The 24,952-nt window shown below is 40.6% G+C and overlaps 1 protein-coding gene across 3 annotated transcripts; it reads right to left on the bottom strand.

The window, feature by feature from the left end:
* Positions 1-306: 306 nt before the first annotated feature.
* On the bottom strand, positions 307-24,888 carry LOC137676052 (S-adenosylmethionine synthase-like). 3 transcript variants are annotated; one of them, XM_068422543.1, is made up of 10 exons: positions 24,808-24,888; positions 18,610-18,703; positions 15,701-15,778; positions 13,507-13,629; positions 12,503-12,615; positions 11,699-11,842; positions 10,209-10,427; positions 8,591-8,773; positions 5,814-5,947; positions 307-1,202 (listed from the first exon to the last, which is right to left on the bottom strand). In XM_068422543.1, the coding sequence occupies exons 2-10, from the start codon at positions 18,680-18,682 to the stop codon at positions 1,100-1,102; spliced, it is 1,170 nt and encodes a 389-aa protein (XP_068278644.1). In that variant the 5' UTR covers positions 18,683-18,703; positions 24,808-24,888; the 3' UTR covers positions 307-1,099. The 3 variants fall into 3 exon arrangements, with proteins under 3 accessions (XP_068278644.1, XP_068278645.1, XP_068278646.1); XM_068422544.1 differs by lacking the exon at positions 24,808-24,888 and adding an exon at positions 19,127-19,179; XM_068422545.1 differs by having other exon boundaries at positions 1,115-1,202; positions 5,814-5,904.
* Positions 24,889-24,952: the final 64 nt, after the last annotated feature.

Below are 24,952 nucleotides of genomic sequence, written 5' to 3'. Positions count from 1 at the left end.
TGGAAGGGTGAAATACCATGACAGTAGAATTGATACTAGCTGTAATTTGAGGGAGCTGTAAAATTGAGACTGTATGCCCATTTACCGAAATCTCTTTCAAAAGGTCATTATAGTCAGTTTACTGTATAGTGATCTCTGCAATCCCTCACCATTTAATCTTTGTACACCTATATTACTAAGAGTGGAAGTAATTCTGACATTTCAAAATTTTTAGCAAGCTACATTACTATTTCCTAGACAACACCAATTTGAACAAATTTTAATGAAGGTTAATGACGTGTTTTATGCCTACATGGCCATATGCATACTAAACTGGATTAGTTTCAGGCAAAGACAGGGTCCAGGGTCCTGTGATAAAAAGGAAAACTTGTCATTAAATAAAAAACTGAAAAAAAGCCCACAAAAGAATTGCAGCTTTTATTGATTGCAATTAATGCAGACATGGAAAATTTCAGTTTGAGAAGGAGTAACTATAAATGAGTAAAAGAATTACAACATAGGAGTTCATTGGTTTTCACAGATAAGCCTACAAAACTATAAAGTTAAAAGCAAACACATAACACTACCTCATAGCTAAGTTACAATTAACAATGCTCCAAAATGGGTATTTTTACTAATTTGCTTGGACTAGGAAGGCCATAACTAAAGCTGTAGTCATGGAAGTCCTGGTCCAATGCATTATGGCAATTTGTGCTATTACTGCTTTCCTCTCACAGGGAGCTGTTGGAAGTTACCTCACCAGCTTCATCCACTTCAGTATAAAGCTAACTGGGTAGGCAGTAGTGGGCTTCCCTGGCAGAACAGGAATGAATTCCAACTTCCACAACCACTTCTGCACTTAATATCAGATCGCAGCCAAGGCCTAAATTGTTCACATATTACCGAAAAGAAAGCTGAAGAGTATGTTAGATAGAACAGCACGCATTTAAAGTGTAAGGCCACTATGAAAGTTAGAAATTAAATACAAATAATTTTCAGTAAATCTATTAACTACAAAATGTAATTTTAAAAAAGAGTACATATAGTCTTCTCTTGAACAGCTTGAAATTTTACCTGATTATTAAACCACCCGTCAATTCCATGAAACATTCTGAAAAGCTTAATATACAAGCTTTTTGGGTATTTCCCATGTAAATTCTTCTCTCCCAAAGTGCCCATAGCATGCTGTTTTTTGATAGATTGGCCTCTTCAAATCCAGCTCCCTTAATGAAAAGAAAAAAAAAAGCAAGTCTTACGCTTCACTCTACTCCAACGTATATTATGATTTAGACACATCAAGGAGATAATCGGTATTATCCCTGGAAGAAAGACAATAAAACCTAGGTGTTGTTTCCTTGCCCAATCACCCAGATTTACAGCAGGAAAGGTAGTGAGCTGATGGTTTCAATTTTAAAGTGACTAGAAACAGTCAGCTTTCTTCAAATGTATCAGAGATGTGGTAAGTACGCAGTTAGGCTTTATAAGCATTACAACGCAGAAGCATGGCAACTAGAATAAAGGTCAGCTATACCTGTGCAAGCATCAATGTGTCTTCTGTTATTGCAAGTGTAATATAGAATATTTTCTAATGCTACTGTGCCAGAAGGACAATGATGATCTCAAAAGAAGCAGCCAAAGATGATGATCTAGTAGACTGAGTAACTCTGGAGCTTTAACTGCTTATGTAGATGCACAAAGTCACTATTTAGAACAGGACTTAACACTGATTATGACTAGATAAATAATGAAGGTGTAAGTCATGATTATTGCTTTTTAGCCTGCATAATATAGCGGATTGCAGCTGTGCTAAATGGTTAGCCCCAGGTACCTACACAGAAGTTTCTCTTCGTTTCATTAAAGACCTGTATAATTTTCTTCTACTCGGGCTTTCTTCTATTTGGTATTATGTTGTTTATTTATCTGTGAAAGCACTTTTAAAATAGATGATTCATATCATAAGCTGCTGGAGAGAAAACTGGTGGAGGAATGGCAAAGTAAGGAAAGAAGCACAAATACTAACAGGATAATGAGTACATTTCAGATGATGAAGAGATTACACATTCTCACACTTATGGGGCCATTTATGACGTATAGCAGCAAAGTCTTGTTTCAGGTAATATTTTGTGCAACATGATCACATGGTCCAATGGCTACTGCAGTCATTTGTGCTTGACACTAATATAAAAGCCATTGAAATGTGAGTGCTGGCTTAATGAAAAGTAAGACATCGTTAAGTACTTTGGTGCATAGTCGATCAGAATGGACAGTGGCACCATTTACAGGATTTTAAAAATTGAGAAGTAATGTTTAACAAGGAAATATACACTAAACAATGCTCATGGTTTTGCTTACTTTCTTCCCTTCTTACTGCCCTCACAACTTCCACGGCTATGATAATGTATTTTAAAAATGCAGCATTTTTGAACACACCAAATCAAGGAAAGTGGGAACCACCACACAAATTATTCATGGCAATGAATTGTCATAATGACAAATGCAAAGAAGAGTTTTGATTATACTTGTGAGCTGGTAACACTTGGAAAACATTACTAGCAACAAAAGTTGCTGTAATGCTTTGCATTATCTCAGACTATTAAAAATATAAGTCAGCTCTACTCTCAGCATGTGTGTTCAGGAAACATTCTGAAAAGGAGTGCAAAAGACTGACCACACCATCAAAATGTGGGTATAGCTTGTCAGAAATGTCTTTCCTTTTTTGAGGACAAAAAAGACTTCCTATTCATTAACATGTTCACATTTCTCCCCTCGGAGTCAAATACGCTCAAGATCCCTCTGGAAGATAGAGACTAGAATGATATTAATAGCTCTGAATTTAGAAGAGAAGTGAATCATTAAAAACATTTTCACAGAATAACAGAATGGTTAGGGTTGGAAGGGACCTCTAGGAGATCATCTAGTCCAACCCCCTGCCAAAGCAGGTTCCCCTAGAGCATGTTGCACAGGGTTGCGTCCAGGCGGGTTTTGGATATCTCCAGAGAAGGAGACTCCACAACCTCCCTGGGCAGCCTGTTCCAGTGCTCTATCACCTCAAAGTAAAGAGGTTTTATCTCATATTTAGATGGAACTTCCCATGTTTCAGTTTGTGCCCATTGCCCCTTGTCCTGTCACGGGGCACCACTGAGAAGAGTCTGGCCCCATCCCCTTGACCTCCGCCCCCAAGGTATTTGATTAATAAGTATTGATACGATCCCCCCTCAGTCTTCTCTTCTCCAGTCTAACCAGACCCAGCTCCCTCAGCCTTTCCTCATAAGAGAGATGCTCCAGTCCTCTGATCATCTTTGTAGCCCTCCGCTGGACTCTCTCCAGTAGTTCCTTATCTTTCTTGAACTGGGGGGCCCAGAACTGGACACAGTACTCCAGGTGTGGCCTCACTAGGGCAGTGTAGATGGGGAGGATAACCTCCCTCGACCTGCTGGCCACACTCTCCCTCATGCACCCCAGGATACCATTGGACTTCCTGGCTACAAGGGCACATTGTTGGCTCATGGGGAACTTGTTGTCCACCAGAACTCCCAGGTCCTTCTCTGCAGAGCTGCTTTCCAGCAGGTCAACCCCCAGCCTGTACCGGTGCATGGGGTTATTCCTCCCTAGGTGCAGGACCCTATACTTGCCTTTGTTGAACTTCATTAGGTTCCTCTCCACCCAGCTCTCCAGACTGCCCAGGTCTCGCTGAATGGCAGCACAGCCTTCTGGTGTATCGGCCACTCCTCCCAGTTTTATGTCATCAGCAAACTTGCTGAGTGTACACTGTGTCCCTTCATCCAGGTCATTGATGAATAAGTTAAACAGGACTGGACCCAGTACTGACCCCTGGGGAACACCGCTAGCTACAGGCCTCCAACTAGACTGAGCACTGCTGATCACAACCCTTGAGCTCTGCCATTGAGCCAGTTCTCGATCCACCTCACTGTCCTCTCATCTAACCCACACTTCCTGAGCTTTCCTATGAGGATATTATGGGAGACAGTGTCAAAAGCCTTGCTGAAGTCAAGGCAGACAACATCCACTGCTCTCCCCTCATCTACCCAGCCAGTCATGTCCTCATAGAAGGCCATCAGATTGGTCAAGCATGATTTCTCCTTGGTGAATCCATGTTGACTAATCCTTATTATTTTTCTCAAATAATGAGATAGCTAACATGTATCGTTTAGCATTTTAGAACAGAGGTTTTAAAACCCACTTTGCTCAAAGTGACAAAGTGGTTCCTCTGTGCATGGAGTCAAGTTCTTGCTGGTATCTATCTCAGGCTTGAGCTGTCATGTCAGTTTTACAGAGTTTAATAAGGGGTGAACTCACAGTGTGGCTGCTCCCTTAAAAGAGGAAAGAGATACTGTTTCTCTCCATTGGATGAATATTTCATGAAACTTTTAAGAAGTCCAGCCTGTCAAGTTTGGTGAAAATCAGCCAAGAGATTCAAAAGTTCTTCAGGACTGAGAAGATGAGCCTGTACCATTAGGTCTTAGGAAGCTGTACTACAAATACTCAAGAAGCTCTGCCTCCTAAAAGTTCACTTAAAGAATCATATGAGTTAGTCACAAAAGGCAGAAAAAGAAGGAAAAATGCTAGGGTCAAATTACAGCTCCCTGGAATTTCGGTGGGTAACTGCTGCTAAGGACAAGTGCTGATCTGCTGCTCTCCTCCAGCCCTTTTTTCTCTCAAAGAAAAGGGTAACTCCCATGCTTCTTTAAGTGTAAGGATTATGTTTGTCTAAAAGACCTGCTTTTTCAGGTCCAGAAATATTCCATAAAGGAATATAGCTGACTTAGCTGCAGGAGGCAATGTAAGGAGGTTTGAGTTTTCTTATCCTCTCTGACTGCATGGTAGCCTCAATGACGCTTCTGATCGCAACTGAATTTTCACTTCAAGACAGCTCATCTCATGGAGGGATTTTATCTTGTTCTGTTTTTTAAATGCATACAATATTTCAATGGTTTATCAAATCTTAAGAGAGCATTTAAGAAACCTGGATTCCTTTTTAACTAAGTTTAGTTGACTTCAAACAGGCTGCACAAGACTGATGACTACTAGAGACAGGCTTTCAGTGTTCAGTTCTTCTGATGCAGAAGGTAGGTTACACTTAGACCTCATGAAGAAGCTAGTCACTTAGGGGTGTTTTTTTCTCTTCTGGGCTAATGGCCAATATCCCCAGAACAGCAAGAGCAAACACCATACTGCCACTAATGTGGTAGGGTGACACTCAGCTTCTGTGCATGAGTAAGGGCAAATTACAGCTCATAAGGTCCCACTAATTTCAATGGGATTGCTTGTGAAGTGAGGGCACCAGAACCTTTCCATCTTGTGGCAGCTGTCTCACAAGTTGTTACCACCTAAAGATCAAAGGCAGGGAGACCATACTTACCCTTCTTCAGGAAGAAGAAAGAGCTTCTTTCAGAAAGAGCCAGTATTTCTGGTGCCATCCAGATAAGGCAGGGATTGGGAGCCTTACACACCCTGTAAACGGACTGGAAAGCCTAACTACATCTAAGGTTAAATTTTAATTCTGCTTTACCAAGCACACTACCACCTGGCTAATGAACTGCAACGTAGCACACTAGCAGGGTTACTGGGAGATATACCAGGGTATAATTTAGACCAGACTTACTTAATCAGTACATTTTGTGACCAGATTTATGAATTGGCCCTTGTATGTTGTACTGGGTGCATGGGTGAGGGAAGAGCAGAAATGACAGCACTTATAGATTTATGATGAAGGTGACTTTCATGAGGTTAGGAACCAGGAACCTTAACATTAAACTGTTAAAGACAGCATTAAAAATATCATTCCCTTCAGTAAATACTAATAGCACACAAACCTTATGATAGCTCCGAGGCGCAGATCAAAGTTTTTCTGCACAATCTCAAGCAGTTCTTCTTCAGATCTGTCTGATGTTCCATAATCAAACACTGAGATTGCAAGAGGATGACTCAGACCGATAGCATATGAAAGCTGTAGAACACATGCATACAACCCAAACACAGTTAAAACAGTCCTTCTTACTCTTTGCTTCAGAGAAAAGAAAGGCTTCTCTCATGTATCAGGGGAAGATTTCACACACACCTTTTCTACATAAAGAAAGCTAGGAGATATGTTTTTGCTATTTCTCTTTTATGTTAGAAAATTATCTGTTTTCCTCAGAGAATGCTCAGCCTGGTCAAATATCAGTCCTAAGAGACATTCCTTAAAAGCAAAAGAAGTACTTTCTCATCATTCTCAGATACTGCCATTCTTCACCCTTCAGCCTCAGCTAGACACAAGGATTTCATGCCTTTGAGACTGGAGACTCTGAGGTCTACAAATATTTCTGTGGTTTTTTGCTGAGGCAGAGAAAAGATTATCTAGGACAAGATGAGAAAAAGTTTTACATGTTCCTAAAGCACTCACAGACTTGTTTTCCCAGAGTGAGTTATTTCCATGTGCTCCCTGGAATTTCATCCAATATTCCCATGTACTTTTTAAAACACAGCTATCAGAAGTAGACAAAGTAACCCAGGAAGTATTCCTGGTAATTTCACTTTATTCAAAGGAGGACAGAGGAGCTCTGTAGCTCCTTTCTGACACCCAAGAATCATATTCTCTTCTTTTCACCACAGCACTGCATAGCACTGACAGGTTGTCCTGAAATGTATTTGTTTTATCATTCAGTCCCTTTCCAAAATACAGTCCTGCTGCAGTATAGGCTAACATACACTTCATTTTCTTCCATCATGGTGTATTTGGATGAAAATATGTTTTGCTTGAATGTCACTTAGCAACACAAACTGTTCTGTGGCTTTCACTGGTCTTCCTCATCATGTCTGCTTTCTACAGATTTCATGAAGTAATAGTCCAATGGCTCAGTTCTATCTATATACTTCTTAGTAACCAAGAACTGATTTTTGTTAGAAACTGCCCTAATCATGACAATCTTCCCCTTAGCTAATTTTGAGCTCATGCTAAGTCTGTTTTTCATTAACCAATAAGCTGACAATTCTGTATCACACTAAATAAAGCTTACATGGTATTTGTGATAATATACAGCTAATTAGCCGCAGTTCTCTCCATTATCCATTTTGCCTTTTCAGTATGAAAAGGTGGTTAGCATGGAAACAATATCCATAGCAGAGCCAGCTCAATTGTCAGCTTCAGTGGAGGCTGGCAAAGTTTTCCTGTAACATGCAGACACTAATGGGCTGAAAACACTTTTGCCTTTCCACTTGATACATTTTTCCTTTTGTTAATCTTTAATCCAGCCTTGTATGACTTCACAGGACATTTACTTTTCTGCTCTCCTATCCTTCTCTCTCCTCCCATCTTACTTTCATTGCTGTTAACAAAATCAATCTTGCCTTGCCTAGAGTCAGGCTCAGGTATTTAAGGAGGGTCTCTGGGAATTACTGCAATAACAACATTCCCATCTAACTCAAGAATTAAGACAGTGATGTATGTGTTAAAAAATGACACTCAAAATGTGCATACCAAGAAATCAGAAGTTTATCTTCTGTCCCCTCAGAAAAAAAAAATAACAATTATCAACAACTTGCTGACCAGTGTTAGTTGTGCTTGGCTTATTCCCAATCTCCCCTTTCCTTGACTAACTCCAAACTTCCAAGTTCAATCAGGTATCAGATATATGCACAAAATCTAAAGCAAGGGGCTTTATTCCTAATTGGAATGTCTGGATACTATGTCATTGATCATAACCACATCCAGTGGGCCTCTCCTCTGGTCCACGGAGAAAGTAAAAGGTTTTAAACAAACCTCTGCAGCAAAACATCAGCCAGATCACTGCTACTTTTTACTGTAGTCATTTGTTGTACTGGGTTAAAGCTATTACATAGCAGCTACTCAGAATAAGTATGTGTATAAACTAGTATTGCAAGTTGCCTAGACAAACCTCAGTTGTTTAGCATTCACATTGGTTTTGTGTTTAATGGTGAAACTGTCTAGGGGTCAATAAAACACCTCTTTCAACTTTTTAGACTTAGTAGTCTAAATTCATGCACAAGGAAGGAAGGGCATTTCTTCTGAGCATATAAAACTGATGAAAGTTGTTCTTATTTGAACTCTTAGTCACACCTCACACCATAGTAGTATAGTAGGAACATACAGTAGAGAACTGTAACTTTAAGCTGACTTCAAATACAGCTTAAAATGGTTTAAGTTACAACTAATATGACCATATAGTACAGCAGGTTGCACAACTACATCTAGACACTGCTAACATAACTGTCTGTAATGTGCTGCGCAGCCCAGATTGGAGTGCTGGGCTTTCATGTGTGTGCAGTAGATCACTAGAGTTGCTGGAAGTAAAAGCAAGGATGATGCAAAGAAGTACCTAGACCAGGGATGACAACAGAGTTGGAGAAAGAATACTACTGAGAACACGCTCCTTGTTTCAGGAGTCCTTGTCCTGGCCTGTGTCTTTGGCTTCTCTCACAGGGCTCCTTAATAACACACCTCCAAGAGGAACTTCATGCAGACCCATTCTACTATGAGAAATGCTTTTCTGAAACTGGAGTGAGGCCATGATGGTAGCATGTGTTCTGAGGGGGTGATCACACATGAGACAGAATTTCTGTTATGGTGTATTACTTTCACGGTTACTTTTACCTGGATTAATACTCTTCTACAGAGACCAGCTTTCACCAGAGATTTTGCAATCCAGCGAGCTGCATATGCTGCAGAACGATCAACTTTGGAGGGATCTTTTCCAGAGAATGCACCTCCACCATGGGCTCCCCAGCCTCCATAAGTATCAACAATTATCTTCCTGCCAGTCAGTCCAGTATCAGCCTACAGGACAAACAACTGAATATATCCATAAGACACAACAGTTTACCCAATCCCATACTAGGTTATTTGGTACAGCTTTGTTTTGTATTTGCCACAGATATGACTCATTGTTCACAGTGTTTGCCTTCACGTGCAACTGTATAATGAACAAGGTCTACGTGACTGGAGCATTTTTCAGAAATGTACTAAGCTGTCTGTGCTGCAGTCACTTTTGAAGACTGATAAGAATGTGGCACAACGGTAAACATCACAAAAAGTGTGCTCCCTTCAAATCAGCAATCATGAAATACTGTCTCTGGATTATTGGCCAATGACTTCACTCAGTAACACTTGATGGAAGCCAAGAATTTAGAATTACAAAAGCCTTCCTGAAAAACAGATCACACATGACCTAAAAGGTTAACAAGCTTCACTTAGATACACATACTAAACGGGAAGCAGGGGCTTCATGGAGCTGCAGCTCCATACTGCCAGCACAAGAGTACTGAGAAATTCTAGCTGAGTTCACCTTAATGATTCACTAGTGGCACAAGGACCACTTGGTACTCTTTCTTCTTCTTGCCTGCCTGTGCCCCTGATAATGGCGTCCCACCCTCTTGCATGGACTTTTGCCTGCCTCCTACAACCTGACGAGCTGATCCAACTTGTTCAATCAGCAGAGAATTACTGCCTTTCTGTCAGATTAGCTAAGCTGGTGAGTGCAAGCTGATAAATGAACTCCAGAGTGCTGAGAAACTCCATCTTAAAAAAGGACAAACTGCATTAATCCACTAGTTTTAAATCCCCAGATAAGTAATATGGGAGTAACATTTATTCCTCAACGAAAGCAGTATCCCTACATCATCCCAGTGTGATCATAAGCACACCTTGCAGGTTTAATCCTTCATTGAACTCTTTATAAAAAACTAGACAGTTTCATGTAACAAAACGTTTTACAATTTCAGGGCAACAACCTGCTTACCTAGTACCAGAACCTGGAAAGCCAAACACATGTCAAATTCTAATGAGTATTGAAACTTAATACATTAAGGTCTCCCTTGAAATTTGTTTGGCTTTCTGAATAATTTCAATGTAGAAGATCAGATCTGTTGTTATTTCTGGTTCTGATTTTTACTGTGAAAGTGAAGATTCCAATCAGGCATTTTAGCATATAACTTAAGGGCTGGCTTTTGGTCATTTAACTACTTTCTGGAAGCAAGACAAAGATCCAAGAATCTTTACATTTGGCTGTCCAAGCAGGTACAGCTTCAGTTTAGATGTCAGCTGTCTAGCAGGAAAACTCCAGTAGAAATGACTGAAGCTGCCTCAAAATGTATAGACTTTTTTGGTTAAAGGTATACTATTTCATTGCACTTTTGTGCAAGAAAACATTTAGAAGCATGTGAAAAAGTAGAATCCAAGTCTGTATAGGCTGTCCTTTTTCAAAGTACCATACCTTAGGACCACCTTCTACAAACTTTCCACTTGGAAGGATATGATAGATTGTGCCCTCATCAAGATACTTCTCTGGAATGACTTCTTTAACAACTTTCTCCATTAGCTCCTTCTGTATTTGTTGTAGAGGTATGTCTGGGGCATGATTTACTGAAATCACAAGTGTGTGCACTCGGATGGGCTGCACTGCACCGTTAGTCTCCTTGTATTCCATTGTCACCTACAGAGAAGAAAAAAAGGACAGTGAACACTTAAGGCCAAGAGTATCAGTTTGAAAACTGAAAATTAATCTCACACTTATTTTCTGCAGCAAAAAATAAACAGATGAAGGGAAAAGGGATGAAAAAAGATGGAGTGTTGCTGATGCTTAAAACCACTGTAAGAAAAAAAAATACAGAAAGTACTGAAGTACCACTACCAAAAGAGTTAACTAAAGAATATTACATGTATCACCACAGAGAAGTAAAATAACAACAATAAAGCTACAGACGCCTAAGATTTTACCAGCAGATGCTAAAATCATTCACAGTTTGGCATGTTAACATAACTTCAAATAATGAATCACCAAAGTAAAGCCAAACTAACTTTTGGAAGACCCTGCTAAAATGAGCAACTGTAGGTCATGATATGATAGGCTGTATCCCTTGCTACCTATTGCACGGCTTTTACGTACATGCAAATATATACTGGCATTGCTTCATCTTTAGTGTAGGTTTTCTTATAGACTAAGAAGGCCTCTCTACTTTCCTACCCTTCAAAAATGTTTGGACAGATATATCATAAAGAAATCAGTCTATTCACAAGTTCTGTGCACTGCTGACAACACGTAGGGACACAATCCATGTTGCACTGCAACAAAAGCAGCAGTACAACTCAATGCCGTTCATCCCCACTAATCAAAAGAAATTAAGACTAAAACACTTTGCTGTCTTGGAAATGCCACATGTATGGCTTGCCTTTCCTCTTCTGCAGATTTCACAGCATGGAATATAGAGAACTTACTACCTTTGAGACTGCCAAAGTGCATCACTCTTACAGTAGGCTCAGTGACTCATCCACTCAGTTGTGCAATACAGCTACCAGTGGCTCTCACCACTGATCAAATATAGTATACATGAGGTTTGAATCAAGAACAGCCACGTTTTAACTGAGAAACCATAGCACTATCCCACTCCATGCTTCTGGAATGCTGATATTTATTCAGAAAAAAAAACAGCTGATTGTCAGTAATTTGTTAATCTTCTTAAATTTCCAGGGGAAAAGAAGAAAAATACAGGTGTTGTTTTGAAGACACCTGCTAAGACACCAATAGAACAGTTTAAACAAACCACTTGTGCTACATACAAACGTACCTTATGAAATTCACACCACCTTGGAACGTGAAAACGACAGCATCATTTTTGACAAACATGAATTCTGATTTAGTAGCAGACAGGGTAAATGACTTCTATTGTTTCTCACCCTTACGGTTTATGCATCTATGTTACAAACCTGTGTTTTCCCATCTGGTCTAACCCAGGGCCATGTGCCATTCCGTCCCAGAGCCTTTATCCTTGCAATCAGTTTGTGTGCCAGGAGGACTGTTAAGGGCATACATTCCTCAGTTTCATCAGTGGCATAGCCAAACATCAAACCCTGCATTGAAAAACAGGGAGCTGCATTGAAAAATGGGGAAATAAGCCAATAGTTTCGATGTTCGCTTTCCATTTCTGCACCTGTCTTTGCCACATAGTACTATAAAACCACCCAAGCCTAGAAAGAGACAGCAGTAACATGCAGAGGGAATACACTTTGACATATAACCAGCCTGAAATAACAACTATGTATCTGCTTGCACAAGAATCAGAGTCACAGCAGGGTCTGGTTCCCAAGAATTACTCTGCCTTAACCATCCATAAGAATCCACTGCAAAGGCTTAATAGACACAAAGCTCATAAAGACTGCTCAGTCTTCTCCCCACTCGACAACTAAAATAACACAGCATTTGATGCCTAAGAAGTAAAACCAGGCTACCCAAAGGACTTGACAAAACAGAAACTGACACCTACTGATAAAAAGCTTAATTGTAGCTCTATCTATTAAGGCCATTGGATACGGGAAAAGCCACTTTCACTGAAATGTGTGAAGGACATGTTACTTTTTTGTACTTCTGGTGATTAAGAGAGTGCACAGTGTTTCGCTGCTAATTCTTCCACTTTGCACAACAGCTTTTAAGGAAAGGCTCTGGTCCAATGCAATTCTAACTGTTTGTGCATAAATAAGGTTGAGTAAGTGCCTGGAATTAAGACCCATTACCTGATCCCCTGCTCCAATGTCATCGTCACTCTTGCCACGGAAGACAGCATGCTTGATCTCTTTACACTGTTGTTCTAAGGCCACTAAAACTGTGCAAGTCTTATAGTCCAGTCCTAGTGAAGGGAGTTTTGTAAAGTTAGGTCATACTTCTTGAGAGTTCACAAATTGCTAGAGAAGCTTTTAGGGATTATCTAGTTATCTTGGCTAAAACTTTTAAAACTCTAAGCATGTAAGCTTCCTATACTACGTTTTGTATTGCTAATAGAAGCAGACAATCAGCACATTTGTATAACAGTCTGAGGCTGTGGGCAAGTTAGCAGTATTAGTTCAAACCTGAGCTCTTGAAACTGAGCGGATAAGTGTAATCCCACAAGCTGCCCCACCAAAGCTTGTTATATTGCTTATGATGACTACGGCTCAAACCATTTAGGTATTAAAGCTGAGAGAGGAGAGTGGAAAATGTTACTAGAAACTGGTATTCAGTTTTTCTTGTAGAAGGTTCTAGAGTTCAATGAAGTTAGAAAAATAGCTGTATACATCATGCATGAACAGGGAAGACTGAAGGGCAATAGTCACGTAAGGGGTTCAACTGCTGAAAGGAAGCTACTTTGGGAAATATTTTAAGAATACATAAAATTCCCTTGGGCGTGAACTTCAAGTTTCATAGGTGTATGCACCCCAAGGACAAGGAACATCAATGTTAAAAGCTTTCACTGTACAAACCTGCAGATGTAACCACCTTCTGACAGTTATGCAAACACTAGTCCTTCTGCATCAGAGAAGCAACAGGTAGCTGGCACTTTCAAGAATAAGGCTTTTACAAGTATGCCACCTTAAAATAGCTCTTTCGGTACCAGGCACTGAAGAATGCATGTCAATATCTGTGCAGTTTTCTCCTAGGCCTGGATACACATTTCATTTTATTTTCCAGAAGATCATAAAAACATGACTTTGGTCACATGCAGAACAGACCCAAGAATGAAAACAGGAAAGATCTCGCTCACCTTTGGAAGAGTCATCATACCCTATCCTCTTAAGGGTCTCTCTTACGATTTGTTGGTAATCTACTGTAGCCCGGGATGTGATCTCTCCACAAAGCAAAATCATTCCAGTTTTTGCTACACACTCTGCAGAAAAAAGATGAAACATCAGAATTTTACTGCTACTATTTTACAGTTACACAGGGAGATCCCAAAGATGGTTCCATGAACAAACTATTAGTCATAGAGAAAACTCAGTGTAAAGCCTTAGCATACATACAGGTCTGTCTGCAACCACTCTTCTTTTCAGCTGACATGAACGTTAAAATGTCTCTATGTGGGGGGTCCATCTTACCCAATTATCTTATCTCCACAGTGGCCCGAAGCAAACATCTATAAGAACAGTTCAAGTATATAGTGCCATTTCTCCAAATACTTACCTGGTCTCCAACAATTTCAGCTCACCATCTTCCTGAAGCTAAAGCAACATCATTTATTAACAGATGGCACTACCAGTCTTTGATAGATTTTTATTACAGTAATTCACCCACTTGTCCTTGGCAACCATGAAAACTTTTTAGCATCTACAGGATTGTGGCGCAAGAAGCTATGCAACTTCATTACAAATTTTGTGCAGAATCATTTCATACTTTATTTCATTGTTTGTTTCAAGCATCTCCCTGGCCTCCGAACTTTTCCAGTTTTTGTTAAAACATATAGCAAACAAACACAAAAAAATTACCACATCAATAGAACCTAGAACTGTATAGCTCTATTTCATATCCCAATCAATCCTCTCTTTTCCAGACTGGGAAGGCCTAGGCTCTTCACTGAAAGACACTGTATGGCTATGATCAAGTTCGTTACTCTTGCCATACAATCTTACTATAGCCTTTTTTGGGATGGGGAAGGAGAAACATATTGCACACAGTATTCAAGACAGGCAACCATGGATTTATCTGACTTAATAATGTTCTCAGTTCCACTCTTCATTCCTTTCCCAGCAAGCACTAATAGTCAGCTTGGGTTTTTACTGCTACTGAGCACTGACTCTTTTCACAGAAACATGTCCATCACAACCCCAAAATCTCTCTTCTGAACGCTTGCAGTGAACTGCAAACTTTACTTTCTATATATGGGGATAAGGTTGCTCCCTTCCCCCTTGCATTAGCCTACACTGAATTTCATCCATCATTTTTAACATCCAGACACCTTCTCATTTGAATAATTTTATTTTATTTCATGATTAAGTTCTACAGGCAGGAATATGCTATAAAAGTGCACAACTATGGACTGCAGTATCACATAAAGATAATCAAGCTAGCTTTAATTGGCAGCTTAGTTTAGATAATCCAGACAAGCAGTTGAGAACTTAGCACAGCGCAAGCTTTCTCTGTTTGTCTGCAAGAGGAATTAGTCTACATTGAACTATTAAGTTACATCCTAGCTGGCATGTCTCTGAATTGCACTATGGACACAGTGAGAATCCATAATAATACAGTAGCCCTAAACGTATACAGCACATCAACCCCAGGTAGTGATACCACTACAGTGCAGGGTATCCCGGTACCATTACTTTCACACTCAAGTCTTGTGCCCCTGCTATACTGACCAGCAGTGCTCTTGCTGTCTGCTATACCCTAGCAGACCACCTATATGTGCGAGGCATGTATGGTGCTGTGAATCCTGCACTGGGGGAAGAGACCCTGTATTACAGGTGTGAGGCAGAGAAGAACAGCTCTCAGCTTTTCCAGTGTGGTCATTACAAAAAAGGGGAAGCCTCTCTGGAAGAACACAAATTTGGGAAACTGGGGCTTAGAGAGATGGAAGAATAAGGCTGCAGTCACCACCAACAGTCCCTAGAAACTATCCCAGACCCATTACAGCCAAGCAAAGCTTGATGGTGATCATTAGCCTTGTCAACCATAGTTTTCCCTGATACTACTGGCTTCTTCTGATCTATTTCTTATATTTCATCATTTTTAATTTGTACTAGAGTACTATGTATTTCCTTTTTTCTGTTGATTTTTTGCAGCTTTTTTCCCGCCTTCCCTTCTCCTTTGAGTCAGTGTGCCAGAGCTGGCCTCTTGACTGTGGAAGTGTTGACTGCCAGCAGCTATTGCAAGAATTTTGGATCATGCAATGTTATATCAACATGGATTATTTGTTGTACTTCATCAATCTGATCAATCTGTTTTTCTCTCTATATTGTACTTACCACAGGCAACCCTGGCATCTGGATCAATACTGAGATGAGCATCTAGAACAGCATCACTTATCTGATCACACATCTTATCTAGAAGATAAAAATAAGACAGACTGATAAAAACAAAAAAAAGTCATTTCTTAATAAAATTTCATTTCTAGTGGGCAAGAGAGCATCTGCCAAGAGGCAATTTTAGCAACTTATATTCTGAAAGGTATGTCTTAGCCTGTTTTCACTGCCCTCCTCAAGTGAATCCTAACTGACATTTTACTATCATCTGCACAGGCCAGCAGCCTCCCAGGTGAGGGGACAGTGAAAAAGGCCTGCAAAGGCATCCTGAAATAGGATTATTAGAGGAATTAGTTTCAGGAGAATAGAAGACACAGGTAGTAACTTTGGAAGAAATATTTAAGCTAAGACATTTCTATAGGGGTTTTGCATTTTTCCTGTCTTTGTTTTCAACTTTGTATTGCATTTTCTGCGTGCATTACCTATTTTGATCTACATCTTACAACTGTCAGAGGTCTGCACTTAAGGCAGTGTTTATCCCTTCAGTACCTCCAGTGGGGACCTCTGAGATCTCATGTGTCAACTTTTTTGGATGACAAGAGGCATTGCTCTCCCTACAAACAGGTACATTAGATTGAAGTCCACTCCTGCAATTATTTATAACTATCACCTGGCTCATCTTAGTTTAGAAAAGCATCTGCAAACATTCTCTCAGGGACAAGCATTGGCCACTCACAAGTTTCCACAGTTATATTTCTGAGTTTTGGTCTTTTTTTTTTTAAGGACAAAGGAGTGAGTACCATTACGTATGTGCATAGACTTGAGGTCCCAGAAAGGAAACTAATGAAGAAGCATAACTGAATGTCCACCTTTAACTACATATTTACTTTCAAAGATAATCTGGTCTGAAAGCAAACAAACATCAGAATGAAATTATAAGGTAAGAGTAGAGTTATTCCGTATCCTAAAAGATCTGTAACTCAATGCAAAGTTTAAGTGCAAATTCAAGTTTAGTATGAGAACTGTAGAATAATATCTTCCAGTACAATCTAAAAGCAAGGAAAAGTGAAACATGCTAGCCTGTAGCTTTGAATGGATGAACCATTGTGCCATCAGTACTACCTCACTCAAATACAAACTAAAAGCAGGCTAAAAGCAAAGCACAAATACTAAAAATGTATGTGCCCCTTTTATTCACACAGGCTACAGTGATCTCAATGTCAGTATGAGATTTGCTTATAGAGGTGCACGGTCTCTTCTTCATTGGCATAATTTTCACAATCTGAATCAGCAATTTCCATACCTTTATGTTTTGTTTATAGTGTTTTCCCCAATCAAGCTGAAGCTAAACTTCTAACTGTACGTTTCATAAGCATTTGCAAAGTAAGTCAAACAACTCAGAGGCTTGGAAAAAAAACAAAACAAGAAAAGAAAAAAGCTAACTTGATAGCTGTAAACCCTGTCTTCAGCTATTTGTACTGCATTGAACCCCAGCTCAAGCATTCAATCTTATTGAAATTTCTTGCTAGTATATTTACTCAGAGAACCAGAATCCTAGTCAGTTACTTAAGTTATATTGCACCTTCACTGATAAAAATTGAACACCATTTGAAGACACAAGGACACAAGATAAAAGACAGAAACATCATGTGGTCATAATTTCAGACCCAGAAATCATTTGTGCAGTCAAGTATAGAATCAGTAATGCCAAGTTCCAAAGTTTGCCATCTGGCTAGTTTGTCAACAACCCTGAGGCAAACCCAGTCCTGAAGACTGTGAAATTGATTCACACCAGAGGGTCCGATGCTCAAGCAGGAATGGCATAACCTGGAACATTGATAAGTTTTATTGCCTTCACCTAATTGCACCATTACAACATACAGTGCAGTGTTTTAAAGCAAACAAGTGGTTGTGATGGTTCTAGATATGATGATGCTACATGCTGCAGTGGTCTTGCAGCTGTTGGACTGGTTACTAGCGGCAGGGCAGGCAGACTAATATAACTGGTCTCATACTGTGCTGTTCCACCTAATGAATAAGAATACTGAGAGCACAGATATACAAGAAAAACTCAGCTGCAAACCTTCAGTGTTTGACATCACCCTCTTTTTCTCACTATTAGTTTTTTTGTCTTTCCTTCTACTATGGAAAAAGTAAGAAGTAATGTTGTTTTTAGTCTTAACATTAAAATGCTCCATTTGAAGGTTCTGCCATAAAAGGAACTGTTGCTACCTTCACTGTAAATTTGAGTCACTAGTATGACTGCTGGAGATCCAAACTTCTTCCAGTCCATCAGTTAACATAGGTTCTAGATACGTACTTGTGGAAACAAAGCTGTGTGAAAAACAGCTGAATTTAATGAACAGCAATTAGAGTGGAAGCATTGTCTTGCAGTTCCAGACCTAGAAAATACAACTGCTTTGTACAGCCTACAGCATATGTAAACTTGAGTTAGGGAGAGCAACGTGGCAAAGAGGCATATGTAGTATTACAGCACTATCTGGAATGCAGCTCTGATGAAAATCAGTGCTTAGTATTCCAAACGTTTCAGAGATTCAGAGTTCAATGATCACCTATAACAAACATGTGCATAAAGTAATATTTTTTCATCACAGAATTAAAAATGAAATTGTAATTCCATTATATGTGGCAGCTCCAAGACTACCTGTAGAAGACCTCTCCATGCTTTTTTCTCTCAAGCAAAAGTTTAAAGTTGTCTATGCCAGATTATATTGCATACTAAACAAATAAGACAAATTCTTGTCAAGCAAAGAAAGACACTAATCTGAAGTCTGTTCAAAATAATTACTTGGTTCTTTCTTTTCTCCATTTGGGGAGATATAACTCATCAGATAACATTCCTCAGTGCAAGTATTAATAAAAGCAAAGATTCAGTCAGCATTTTTACTTACCAGAATGCCCTTCAGCAACAGATTCTGAGGTAAAAAGAAATCGTTTTTCTTTTTTTGCAGTATGAATTGACATGTCTTGGGATCTTTAGTGAGCCTGCAAATGAGAAAGACCCAAAGCTACTGGACTACAGAACAAGCAGAGGCACAAGGTGAAGTGGAAAGGTTAATGTACATATGCAAACAGCTGATGTAATCGCTTCCGTGTGTTTGTTCCTCGGAAGTTCAATAGAGTAAGACTGATGTACATGGCTTTTACAATGCACTGCAACAGAAACTCCTTTCATAAGACGTTTATATTTGGTTAACCTTGGACCTGCTAAACTCTGCAGAAGTGTTACCACAATGTGAACCGTGAACACAGCTAAGCCAGAATTCAGTGGTTTTGCACACTTCCCCAAGCCTCCGTTCTTACTCTAAGTGCCAACTAAAAGGCACTTCAAGATAGTAACATAGCACATAGATTTTATCTGAATTTTTAAGAGCAAAGGACACTTTCTCGTAGGCAGAACATACATACATTGTACTCAGCTGCAGTAGTGAACTGTGCAAAAATGTATCTCTCTTTATATGAAACAGATGTTCACAACAATTCCAGGTGGAAGCTGTGCTCCTCTTCCCGAATACTATTTTTGTCAGTGGCTAAGTGAGGAGCTGTAGAGCAACCAACAGCATGCTCTGTAGAAACAGCAATGAAGACAGTGGGTTCATTACAAGTTACCTTGAATTCTGAGACTGAAAGCTGTCTCAGCCGAGAAGCAACAAGAAGTGCATCTGGTCTTAAAACCCTTGTCCTGCTGAGCAGCTCTAACCTGCTGCAATACATTATGTTGAGCTCAGCATCTCTAAATCAGTAATCATTTCTGAAAATGTTGCTCCATAACATAAGCATGTTAAATAGTAACAAGAGTGGTACTGAGATGCAGGTACCACCTCAGCTGCAACTGAAGGCTTCACTACTGGCCATCACAAGCAAACCACATCCCCTACACCAGGCCACCAGCAAATATTTGACAAGAGATGTGTGTTCACTCTGCAAAGAAGTTTTCACTGCTAGGAAGCAACATGACTTCACTTCAGGACTCTTCCCAGTAGTGAGGTATATGAGGTAATAAAAGCTGTAATGAAGGCAAAGCACTTAGACAAATGAGTCAAAGCCAACCCTCAAAAAAATAATGCAAAATTGTATTTCAGCTGCAAGAATGACTGGAGAAGGCACTGCCTAACTGTGGTAATGTCACCAAAATTGGGAATAAAACTCCTTAACGCCGGGTTTTAGCATTAACAAGCAGGCATTACTTTATTCGGCCAAGGGACATGGGAGATCGCTCCACCTAACATGTCCACTGAGGCACAAAAGCACACTCATTATATACATCACAGAAAAATGAATATTCATACAATTCATGAGAAAAGCCCACCTACTCCAAGAAACCTTATGCATATGCTAATACATTACATAATGTCTTTGCGCATGCAAAACATTGAGGAAGGGGTCTTGGGTGGTCTCTGGTGGCCGTAATCCCCCCATAGTGATGCTGTCCGCTGTATGACCCCGCTTCTGCGCAAGCGTGGTTGAGGCCTTTTTGATGACATGTGCAGGTGGCTCCAAGGAAAAGATCCTCTTCTGGTTCTTACAGGATTTATCTCTACTCCTGGCATCAGAGCTGTGAATCAAGTCATCTAAGACACTACAAAGATGCTGTTCACCGGCTTGCTTAGCTCTGGCCCTTCTTTGTAATTAGCGAGGAATTTAACAGAAACCTTGGATTCTCTAAGAATAAGCACAAGCAAGAGTCAGTGACAACTATAACTTAAAGCGTTATCAGTCCCAGAAGCAGACGCTGTCTGCAAAACACGCAGTTAGCTTCAGAAAGTGCAGTTATTTTAGCTGAAAGGAAAATTGCTGAAAGGAAAAATGATTCTATTTAAGGGTTACAAAAAGTAGGCCCTTTAGGGCCTACTTTGAGGCCTACTTTTACTAAACCATCTCATATCAATAAGAAAAGTGGTAGCTAGTGTGGTGCAAGAGGTCAGTCACCCTCAGTGAAAACCACCACTCTGCACAGTGATGCATGAAGAGGTGACTTAGGTGGAGAAAAGAGACCATCTGCACCCCTTCTGGTTTTGCCTTTTTATTTTTTTAATCCCAGGAACAAAAGCTTTCAGCCCATAACACCAAAAAACACCAGTTCTCAGAGGACAATAATTGCCTAACTGTGTGCGTGAAGGAGAGCAATAAAGAGGAATACTTTAAACCACAGTTAATGATTATCAGAACTGCCCTGTGAAATCCATTAACTCATCTATTTCATTGCTTTTCTTTATCTTCAGAATTTATTACGATACAATACAAAATTAAACTAGTCATACAGAGATTTTTGTGCCCGGAGGTATTTCAATTGTGTGTAATAAATGTGCTTTGAGCTGAAGTTACATGTTCCATAAAACACTTCATACAAAGCATGGAAAAACATTCATAAGAAGAATTTCAGTCTCCTCCATCGTGAATTCATATTATGCTGCATTCTAGAACACTTGTGCTTTACATTGTGTCTTATACACTATTCGCATTCAACATATGCTCCTCGGAATGTTTTATAATGTAGGGTATATGTATACTCCAACCCCAGCCTTGAATGTAAAAGAAAAAAAAAAGAAGAAAATACAAAGAACAGTCACAGTCAACCTTTGTAAGTGAGAAACGAAAAAAATGGAGGCAAGAGACACCAGAGCAGAGGGGAGAAGTGCCTGGGCAGGAGAGACATGAAGGCAGGAGGATGCTGGAGAAAAAGGAGGCACAAGAGAAGTTGCCTGAGCAGGACTAGACCCGAGAGACACCCACAAAGGGGCAGAGGGCAGGTATGCCTCTGAGGGGTCTGCAGACCGTGGAGGAGCCCATGCCAGAGGAGACAGAAACACGGAGGAGCAAAAGAAAAGCAATCACAACACACTGAGCCCAATCTCATGCTCCTCATCGCCTCACCCAAGGGACTGAGGCCAGGAAGCGGGGAGGTGTCCTGAGGAAAGTTGGGGTGTATTCCCTAAGTGATCTTTTGTCTTCTTTATTTTTCAATACTAGAATCAGTAATTAAAAGTTTGTTACTTAGCAATAAATTAAGTCAAATTCCCCACAACAAAATGGTTCCGTTGCCTGTGACAGTGGGGTTGTGTTTTACAATGCAGCTGTCCCAGCCAAGATTCATCTAGCACTGGTGAATTTGTTCAAGGAATATCAATTGCTTCTGTAAGAGTCATGTTTTCTTTTGCCTATTTTGCTGATGTTTCTTGACCAAATGTAAAAAACACCATCAGTGTCACCAGATTCAAAAAGCTGCTATGGAAAACAGAGAGAGGAACTGGAAGACCTTTTAGAAATTGGATTGCTTCAGCAGCTGAACTTTCAATATTGCTCTGCACCCCAGGACCTCATGAAAAAATCACTGTTGGAGCCACAGAACTATACCTGTCCCAACCTGTCCCCAAGGCTGTGCATATTCTCCTTGCATTTGGCACACTAATTCAGTATTTCAGCCAAAGGCTTGCCCATTTTTGTTTACAAATTTAATTTTGCCACAGTTCTGCTATTTTCCCTCATCATCTATACAATAATTCAGTTCAACTTGCTTATGAAAAGAAATTGAATTCTGAGATCTCACAGTTGAAGTGGCTCTTGTGTCTCAGTCACTTCTTATGTAATCAGTTCAACAGTGTGTGCACCAGCTGGGACCACCCAGGTCAGCCCTAAATGCAAATGCCATTCATTCACATACCTGCCTCAGGAAACTTCTGCAGAACAAATGCAGTTCTTACAGGCAAATGTATTCAGGCCCTTCTCTCTGGACTCTTTGTGGCACTCCACCAAGATCTCCCAAGGTGATTTCCCAGCCCATTCTTTGCTAAGGCCCATTGCTAGCGCCTGATGAGAGCCTCCCCGTACGCAAGCGTGAGGGTCAGAGTTTGTATGCCTTAAACAACTTGTTTTACTACTCTGGCCAGAGGAGAGGATGGGTGCTGCAGAGGCAGAGCGGTACCTTTGCTATGTCTTGAAGGACTTGTCTTGCAGCTCTGGCCAGAGAAAGAGATAAGGGCTTCAGGAGCAGAACAATACCTTTGTTGGGCCTTAAACGTGCATTAAATGACTTGTTTTACAACTCTGGCTGGAGGAAGAGGTAAGTCCTGCGGAGGCAGAACAGTATCTTTTCCTTGGGGCCAACCTACACGTGCAACATCTTTGCAACATAAAGGCATCAACCATGCTTGCGCCGAAGCGGGGTCACACAGTGGACACCACAACTAGGGGGGATCATGACCACCAGACACCCATTGGGAGACCACTGACTCATTTCGAGAACAATCTAAGATGTCCCAATTAGCATGAGAAGCAAGAGGAGGGGGCAGACGAGGGATGTTTCCAGGCATTCCTATCTCACATGCAAATGAACTAAAGTATTTAGAACTTCTTGACTGGGATGCCTGCGCGCCCGCGCCCGCCACTTGAGGACTGACCAACTCTACAAACAACTTAATGTTACAGGATCTGAGGGTGGTGATCTCTCTCTCTCTCAGATTTTCTATCCTCTTTCTCTTTTTCTCTTTCCCTCTTTTCTCTGTTGCTTAGGAAACCCAAGACACTTACAACCATGCTGCTTTCCCTGTATTAATAAATTGTTCTTACTTTCATACCAGTTATTTGGTGTTGTTTCACCTTAATTTACTCCAAGGGATTGATAAGGAACATAACTCCTTTTTCTTTTTTACTTGCTATTTGATCTGGGTTTGAGCTGTCCTAGGGGTTGAGAAATTCTTTAAATTCTTTATCTGATCAGCCTGATGCGTAAATTAACTGCCTAAACAGATCTCAATAGAACAAGCTGCAGAACATTAAGGTTGTGCAAAACCCAGCTAGAACTGGTCTTGCGGTTTGACTGAGAGCCAAGATGTTACCACGCCTGCGCAAGAAGAAAAGAGCACAGCGAGGAAGATACACGGCCTTCATCCCTGAGACCCTGGCCCACGACCACCAGGAGGAACTGCGCGTGTGCAACCAGGAGGAGTTAAAGGCGGAGACTACAGAAATGACCTCCTGGAACTTATTATAACAAAGACCGCCTTCTTGGGCAAAGTCATGAATATGTATAGGCAATCTTGAAATTATGATGCATATGTAACACTTTGCCACATAAATACAAGATGAATTACTGTGAAGGTGCACACGACTTTGGTGCGACTACCCTCCGTGCTGCCCAGAGCTGAATAAACATACCTACTTTACAGCCCTACCGGTGTGGAGTCTGCATCAGACCATAAAGTTATACATAGTCATAGGATTTCCGAGAACTCATTTACATAACCATGAGATATGCAAGTCTCTGAAAATCTGCCAAATTGGCGGAGCACTCATGGTGGATAACCCCCAGTGCTGCCCAGCACTGCAATAAAGAATGCCTGCTTAATAACACTGGTGTTACTGAGTTTTCTTTCGGAGTCTTCACACAGCCACACCCAGCTTCCCACTTCAGTGAGGACAGTTAGAAAGCAAGGGGGTTTGGAGATTTCTGACTTTTGTATCAATTCTCAATGTATTTGGAATTTGTCCAAACCTAGAACATTTTCACCCCATCAGACTGTGTTTTTGCTCTCCGAAGTTTGAGTTCTTCACATAAAATTTGAATTCTTGGCCTCTTCTCAAGAATTCTCTTATGAAATCCATTATTTAGTGAATAGCCTTTCTAGAAACTGAAAACACAAAGTTTAGGATGACAAAGACACTGCCAGACAAAAATCTGTCACAAACACAGGTATGTTTCCTTTGAAGGCCCTGGTTCTCTTTCAGTTACAGCAAAAGACTTTAAAAATGCAAATATTCCTCTGCAATAAACCCACTTTGCAACAGTGTTTGCATCACTTCTGTTAGAGCACAACTTGACTGGAAACTATCAGCCCTATATATTCCAAATAACTATAATTACGGTATGAACTAAACATGGTGTATATACGTTAGCCGTAAAGAGCTTTGGTGTCACGTAACAACACATCATTTGTAACACTACGTCCTCCTCCGGAGCCCACCAGATCACGTCACTTGTATCAGCCATCAGCTGTAAGATTTCAAGACACCGACGCAGACATTCCCACACGTAACGAAAATCACCCTTAATCCATATGTATCCAGTTACGGCCCGCGGCAGCGCGACTTACCCCTGGAACCGCTCCTTCACCCCCGTGCCCAGGAACCCACGGGCCCTCCCTCCTGAGGAGGCCGCCGGCTCCGGCCTCACAGCGGGCCGCGGAGGCGGAGCACCGCTCCCGCCCCGCCCAAGGGCCGCCCCCGCCGCCGCCGCTG

Source organism: Nyctibius grandis, chromosome Z, assembly GCF_013368605.1.
Source record: "Nyctibius grandis isolate bNycGra1 chromosome Z, bNycGra1.pri, whole genome shotgun sequence".
Classification (NCBI taxonomy): Eukaryota; Metazoa; Chordata; class Aves; order Nyctibiiformes; family Nyctibiidae; genus Nyctibius; species Nyctibius grandis.
Note: the sequence above shows the minus strand (reverse complement) of the source record. Positions and strands in the feature narration are given on the sequence as shown.